The following is a 7,853-nucleotide window of genomic DNA, read 5'->3' as shown; positions in this document are numbered from 1 at the left end:
AGAAACCGTACGAATGCTCAAACTGCAAGAAGAGGTTCTCCCACTCCGGCTCGTACAGCTCCCACATCAGCAGTAAGAAGTGCGTGCAAGCGGTCACACCCAACGGCGTGGCTCACAAAACCATGAAGGTGCAGCTACCCGTCGCCAACTCCGCCACCGTGCGTGTTGCCATCGCTCCGGCCCGCCCGGCCCTCAAAGAGAAGCCTGAAAGCAAACCCCTCCAAGAGCAGCTCCCGGTCACTCAGATCAAATCAGAACCCTCGGAACATCCATGCAAGCCGGCCGTAGCGGCACCAGCCGGGGTGGCGAACGCGGTGACCTCGCAGGCAGTGGCGGCGCCCGCGACGCTGCCTCAGGGTGTGGCCATGGTCCTGCCCACCATGGGCCTGGTGCCGCCCCTCAACATCAATGTGAACGACCTGCAGAACGTTCTGAAGGTGGCCATGGATGGGAACGTGCTCAGGCAGGTGCTGGGCACGAATAACGGCGCCGTGTTGCAGCCTCAGCAGCAAATCATCAGCCTGCCCGCCTTTGTGGACCACGACGGCACCACCAAGATCATCATCAACTACAGCATTGGCCCGGCACCGGCCACCACCGCCACCACGCAGCCAATGTCGCTTTTCGTCAAAAACAACCTCCCTCTCACTCCTGTTCCCCCCGTCGCCGCCGCCGCCCCTACCCCCACCAAAACGGACAAACCGCCCACTCCGAATGTCGACCTCAGCCTCGTCAAGGAAGAGCCCGAGTCGATGCTTGTCACAGAAACCGAACCGGACCAGCAGATCCAGAAGACCGTGAAGACCGAAACGGCTGACGTTGCGCAACCCAACGGCGACAGTACTTGTTTACTTTGTGACAACTGTCCCGAAAACCTGGAGGCCCTGCACTTGCTCCAGCACCACAAGGCGGCCAAGGGGGAGGCCGTGGACTCTGCCGCTCTGGACCCCTCCTTTGCCGCCTTGCTCAGTGAGGCGGGGGTCACGCTTCAGGAACCCCCCGTGGACGACCTCCTGTCGCTCCTCAAGAGCTACTTTGCCTCCAATGCCAACCCCAGCAAGGAAGAACTGGAGAAGATCTCGGACTCTGTCAGTATTCCCCTGGACGTTGTCAGGAAGTGGTTTGTGAAGATGAACTCCGCCAAGAAAAGCAGTGACACGGCAGAATCCAAACCGCCAAAGTCTCACTCTGATTCTTCCAGTCAGAATGGACCAGAGAGACCAGAAGATGCCAAAGCCTCATCGGAGTGCGGATCCGCTTCCCCGTCCGACTCCTCATCATTAAGCCTCAACGCCAGCGACCTTGTCATCGTCAAAAGCGAGCCCGAGGATCCGGAGCAGGACTCCCAAGCGGAGCCCTTGGATCTCTCCCTCCCAAAAAACCTTGCCGCCACGCCGGAAGACCCGCCCCCTGCCAAAAAACCGCAGCCTCTGAACCTGACCTGTCTGCGGAAGGAGCAGGTCGGCGGCCGCACCGTCTACGTCACCACGCCTCAGACCCACAGTGCCGTCAACATTGTCCCCGCCGCGCAGCTGCCCACGCTGGTGGCCATCACCGGTCAGGGCACGGTGGGCTGCCTGGGCTCCATCAACACCTCGGCTAAGCGAACCATCCTCATCCCGCAGCTCACCTACACGTACGCCGCCACGGCGGACAACGCCAAGACGGTCGTCCTCAACGGACACAAGGTAAGAACAGCAACGGTTTCACGTGCACGCGGGTGTCGTTGCTAACTAAATGGGTTTTTGTTTTTCGTAGACGCCTGACATAAGCACCGACGCGTCCACGGCGGAGGACCAAAAGGAACTGAAGAAGGCGCGGCTGGAAAACGGCGTCTACGCCTGTGATCTTTGCTCCAAGGTCTTCCAGAAGGGCAGCTCCTTGCTCAGGCACAAATACGAACACACCGGTGCGTCACTTTCCACAATTGCAGCCCTCGCCACCACCGCGCGGCATCGTTTTCGATAACATTTGATGTTCTTTTTGCAGGAAGGCGTCCACACGAGTGCCCGGTCTGCAAGAAGGCCTTCAAACACAAACACCACCTCATCGAGCACTCGCGCCTGCACTCGGGCGAGAAGCCTTACCAGTGCAACAAATGCGGCAAGCGCTTCTCGCACTCGGGGTCGTACTCGCAGCACATGAACCACCGCTACTCCTACTGCAAGAGAGACGGATTGAGCCAAGACCCCAACGTCCCAACGTCGGACAGCCCCGGCCCGATGCCGCACTCCCAGCTGGACTCTGACGGCCGGGAGAGCGAGGACGACGAGGCCATGTGTTTGGACGACGTGCGGGTGGTGCAGGTGGACGACGGCGTGTGCGAGATCTATGAGGGCAACTTTGATGATGACGATGAGGACGAGGAGGACGGAGAGGAAGCGGAGGAGGAGCAGGATGCGGTGCAGGATGCGGTGCAGGATGCGGTGCAGGACGCGGTGCAGGACGCGGTGCAGGACGCGGTGCAGGACATGGTGCAAGACGCGGAGCAGGACGCGCCGCAGGACGCGGAAGAGCAAAGGAAAGGCAAGAAGAAGGAGGCGGCAGACATGGAAGTGGATGAATTTGCCTGCGGCGTGGTGGAGGTTGAGCTGAAGCACGATGAGTCGCCGGAATCCCCCGAGGACAAGGAAGAGTCTGCAGGTGTGAATTTGGAGCAGATGGCGGACTGCGCCTATAAAAACATCAGGGATTGGTCAGACAGCGAGGAATCCTCGGACGAAGCTGTGACAAACGCCAAATGAGCGAATTCCTTCAGGACACTTTGATGAGAACGGTCCACTTACTGTGTTGAAACCGCCGGGTGTGCCTGAACTTCACAAACTTTTTTTTCTTTCCCGTGCAAATCAGTGTTACAAATGTTTATAAACGTTGTTTGTTTGTTTTTGCTCCATTACTAACTCGCTCGGCTTGTTTATATGATCTTTTTATTGCCAATGATGTTTCCTAAAAATCAGTATTTTATTGAGTTTTACGAACAAAACGCTCTGCACTATGGTATTCCCGCTGCGGATATGCGCCTCACCCCATCGTACGCCCTCCAGTGTTACGTTCGCGCGCTAGCCGGCATTTTAAGTCTCAGACTGTTAGCCTTAAGGAAAACAAACTGGGGAAGTTCCAGGAATCTGGGATGAGAGCGCTGCTTTGTGGTGTGCCGACCCTGGAATGCTTAGCATCGTGATGAAAAGAAGGAAAAACAAAATAAAACATAAAGTTCTCCTCAATCGGGTTGAGCTTTCCATGCCGGCACCCCCCCCCCCCCCCGCCTTATGCAAGACCTGCGTGCTGTTAAAGTGCCATTGAACAGTGTTGTCACGTGGACAGTATTACTACTATTATTACGTCTGTTACTCGAATGCCGTGTTGGCTCGCATTTGACCGCCTGCTCATGACAGCCGCCGCACACCACACAGGATTCACCCAGAATTGTATGAATTTTTTTTAAATATTTTTTTTATAAGGAATTAAAAGCTCATCAAGAATTTTTCCAAGAGCTCCAGTTTACAACTTTTTATTTTAATATGTTTTTACAATAAGCATTCCCAATCCCAAATATAAGCATGTAGTTGTTGTTATTAAGTTATGTTTTGTTTTGTTTTTTCTTAATGATTAATGTAATATGGTTCTTTCGGTCCCAGAGTGACCATCATCTCTGCCTACAATCAATCGGCTGCATTGGTTATTGAGTTTGGACGCTTTTATCGTGAGGAAGCTTTGTAAGGTAGAAAAATGTTGCACACTGAACTCACCTGTGGATTTTTTTTTAGCATGGAATCACCGTTGTTCACGTTTAACAACTACGCTCTAGATTTTTTTTTTTTGTTTTTTCTGTTTTTTACACTCTAGATTTTTTCCGACTTGTGCACTTGTCTTCAGGTTAAAAATGGCAGCGAGCTGTCCCGCACTTCAGGTGGCAAACGTTAGCCAACATGACGTTCATGTGGTTTATTTTACCAAAACAGTATTTGTTGTTTTTTTTTTTTTTTCACCCACTTGTTTCATTTTATGTGTGTGTTTTTAACAAAAGCCAGTATTAGAACCTTTTCCACAGGTTTCCGGTTTAGTCTTTAGAGGATTTTTTGCTTTTTTTTTTAATATTTATGTGTCTTATTTTTGTATTTTTTTTTGAGGGTTATTTATTACACATTGTAGCGTTACACATTGTGACTGTAGGCTGAATTGATACAATAATATATTTTAGTATGAAAAATAATCCAGAGACAAACATCAGTTTGTTTTACAAAAAAAAAAAGGTGAAAATGTACCACATGTATTCTATTAACACCATGAAGGAAAAAAAAAGAGGAATGAAAGTGTTACATGTCGTTATGAAGCTACTGATTTGAAGCGCATGTGTGTTGTGGTTTTAATGAAGGATCTCCTCCCAGATGTCGCTCCTCCCACTTTTGTCTTTGGAACAACTTTTTTTTTTTTTTTTGTGTCCTGTTGCGTGCCATGACTTTGTTCCAGCGGACCATCGAAGGCTGCGTTATGTTTGTAATGAACCCACTATCCTTTTCTAATATCTTTATTTTAGATTTGCTCCATTTTTATGACTCCCCATCCCAATAAAGATGTGACTGCATCCCGAGCGGCGGCCTTGTCAGCTTCCTTGCCTCCTAAAGCAAGGGTCTCAAAGTCAATTTACTTGGGGGCCACTGGAGCTCAGGTCTGGGTGAGACTGGGCCGCATCAGGTTTTCCAAAAAAAACCAAAACGCATTTATTAAAAACAAAAATTTTTTAAAACTTTGCTTTGGTTCCGATTTTCTACAAGAAAAGCTCTGATAAAACATTTCGCTGTTCTCAAATATCTTACTTTTTATTTTTCTTCACAAAATAAGATGAAAAATAAATAAACAAATCAAGAATAAAGAAAATCAATCAATCAGTAAAAAATAAATAAATATAATAATAATAATAATAATAAAACGGCAAATAATAAAAACTTAAGAAACCACATATAGTTGGTGGGTAGACAAATTATATTTTTCAGATTAAAATGAACAAAGCATTATTAGAGCCCTGTAGACATGACAAAACACGACTATAGTCACATTTATACTCTTTATTTACAACATATTGCGCAACTGCAGGGTCTTGAGACACATGCTAACTCGCAAACTAGAGCGCTAGCGACCTAAACGGTAGCCTTCAAGTTATTTCCTTTAAACTTAAATAGCCAAAAACGTACCACTTCCACACGGATAGGGAGGATAACTATTAACAGTTATTTAACCTTTAACATGAACATTAATCAAACGTAATAATTTTTTCTGGGTACATGATACCATAAAGCATCCATAGGCGGGGGCCTCAAACTAGTGTCCTGCGGGCCACATTTGGCCCGGGGACCGCATGTTTGAGACCCCTGTCAAGTGCGGACTCGAATCATGCGACTCCAGTCGACTTTGGAGTCCACTTGACTTTAACGTTAATGTCTCGGGACTTGAATTGAACCTTAAGTCTGATGATTTGAAAAATAATTGGCATTTTTAGTCAGAGTGCTGAAAAAAAATGCCCCTTTTTCCCTCTTTGAATCTGCCTCATTGAATGCATCAATGAACGGCCAATCAAGTTTCAGAACAAACGGGTGCGGACTAAATCCTGAACGCCATTTTAGCACTCTTTTTCTCTCAGTCTTGCCAATTAAAAACAAAAGTTATTCAAAATTCATTGATTATATTTGTCAAAGTTTATGAATTGTAAGGACATGAAACTTTCACTATCTTTAACTTTAACTTTAACTATCTAACATGCAGGTTATACCTTACTTCCTGTCCGTCACCCCTTTTCCTTCCCAACCCCGGAACATATCTCTTCATTGCAACACATGCGCAAATACAACACATAATACCCCGAAGGGTTGTCGTAATGTGGTGTCCGAAGGCCAAAACAATTCAGGAGGCAGACTTGCAGGTCGCCCAGTCTAGGCACATTTATTTAGCTTGACAGAAAAACTTACGGATAACACTAAAAATTAAAAAAAAATAAATTGGGGAAAAAAAGAATGACTTGTCTTCCCAAAACAACACCAAGGAGAAAATGTATTCCCTCACATCATAGAAATCTAATACTGCAACCACCTCCTCCTACATCCCCAGCTGCTCTTCTTATAGGGCTCCCAATCTGCCCAGAATGTCCCACTTTCGTCCATGGGTGAGTCTCCAAAACACATCTAATCATGAATCTCTTAAAACTGGATTTCAACACCATCATCTGATGCGACCCCACTGCTACTACTAATCTCCATAAAACATGAACCCATACACATATTTACCTACCTGAACCCAAGATTAAATACCCATCCAACCTTAAACCCCCCCATCCTCAGTACATGGTATGGTCTCATGATGTCACTAATGACATCACCAAACCTATAAAACCCAGAGACTCATGACGGCTCATTCCTGCAGGTGACTCCCCTGGTAAGTATCCCCGGGTAGGACCAACTCTGTACACCTGTTCGACTCCCAATTTAGCCTGGATTAACACAGCACTATTATCAGTGACATAACTCCACAAACAATGACATCCTGAATACAACAATACAAGGGACAAGTGATGAGTTCTAACTCATTCACTTTGTCACAAGGGTCATTACAATATCATTATTGGCGGTAAACCTGTTGTGCTAGCTAGCTGCCGGTACTTTGTTACAAAAGTCTGATTACCTCCTGGTGAGTTTGGGTGTATATTCCCTCAACATGACAGTCAAATTCATTCAGTAGGGGATAAACATATATCTTGAATGCGTTTGACATTCTGCTAGCACTAGCACTTGGAAATAAAGGCTGTGGCAGGAAAAAACAAAACAAAACAAAACGGCAGTGACTCTCCAGCTCGTGCACGCTGACCCCTTCAGGATGCGGCGGTACTGCAAGTATTTCCTGTATTGACGTTTGTGGAAAGTCACGTGCCGCACGTGCCGCACTGTCTTAGCTCCGCCCAAGTATATGAGTGACACCTCATTAAACTGCACTCAACTGCAGCCGATATGAGGATCGATAATGAAGTGCTGGACTATACTGGTGAGAATGCCAATGTCATTCATTCAAACACACTACCACACATATAAGAACTAAATTTGACTCTAGTTGGTGGTATGTCAGGTAAAATTGTTATTTTAGAAGATATATAGGTTGGTATGAACGTGCTGAACGTTAGCTGTTAGCTCATCATCCTGATAGTAGACTATAATGGAGGATGCTGAGGGGTGTCGTGTGTGCATTTTTTGAGCGTCTAAATGTGAGAAAATGATTTTCGGTAAGAATTAGTGGTTTATTTTGGTAAATATCACTTTATTGCCACACATTTTTTTCATTTGAACAGCCGTGTTGGTTGTCCACTTTTACTGTTTGGTTTCCTCATTAGTGCTGTGTTGAAAACCAACAGCCTGTTAAGACACTTTTAACCACCAGAGGGCGCCAGAAGACAAACCAACGTTGCTGTGTTGAATTTCAACATCCAAGTGCTGAAAAGTTATGAAAAAAAATCGTTTATAATCCCTCTGAAACATGAAAACAAATGACATTCTTAGAAGTGCAGGAATAAAAAAAAGCTGTGTGTGGGTGTGATGAAAATGAGTACGAGATCCTTTTAAGTGCAAGTAAAATGAAAATGTAAAGTAATAAATGTGATACAAGCACAAGCAGAATGACACCTGAGTGCTTTGGACTAAACGCAATGAATATTCATGCAGGCACCTGATGCTAATATTGGCATCCGCTGTGAATTTAAAGTAGACAAAAATGCATTTTAGACGACTTTATTAGCAGCAACCAGCGTGATGCTTTATGTCTGACAATCACTAACAGCTGAGAAGTTTCGAAAAAAGTCCTTAGGAGTGCAAAGC

At 46.3% G+C, this 7,853-nt stretch overlaps 1 protein-coding gene across 3 annotated transcripts in view; it reads left to right on the top strand.

Moving 5' to 3' along the window:
• The window catches only part of LOC131140634 (zinc finger E-box-binding homeobox 1-like), a 37,963-nt gene extending 33,372 nt beyond the window's left edge, over nt 1–4,591 (top strand). For all 3 annotated transcript variants that reach the window (XM_058091252.2, XM_058091244.2, XM_058091261.2), the window contains exons 6-8: nt 1–1,688; nt 1,759–1,909; nt 1,990–4,591. The exon at nt 1–1,688 is cut by the window's left edge and continues 3 nt beyond it. In XM_058091252.2, the coding sequence (XP_057947235.2) occupies nt 1–1,688; nt 1,759–1,909; nt 1,990–2,744 (2,594 nt within the window). In that variant the 3' untranslated portion in view covers nt 2,745–4,591. The remainder of the gene's footprint in view (nt 1,689–1,758; nt 1,910–1,989) is intronic.
• Nucleotides 4,592–7,853: the final 3,262 nt, after the last annotated feature.

This window comes from Doryrhamphus excisus, linkage group LG11 (assembly GCF_037039965.1).
Source record: "Doryrhamphus excisus strain RoL-2023G ecotype Guam linkage group LG11, RoL_Dexc_Guam_v1.1, whole genome shotgun sequence".
Lineage (NCBI taxonomy): Eukaryota > Metazoa > Chordata > Actinopteri > Syngnathiformes > Syngnathidae > Doryrhamphus > Doryrhamphus excisus.
The sequence above is the reverse complement of the archived record's forward strand: the minus strand, read 5'-3'. Positions and strand labels throughout refer to the sequence as shown.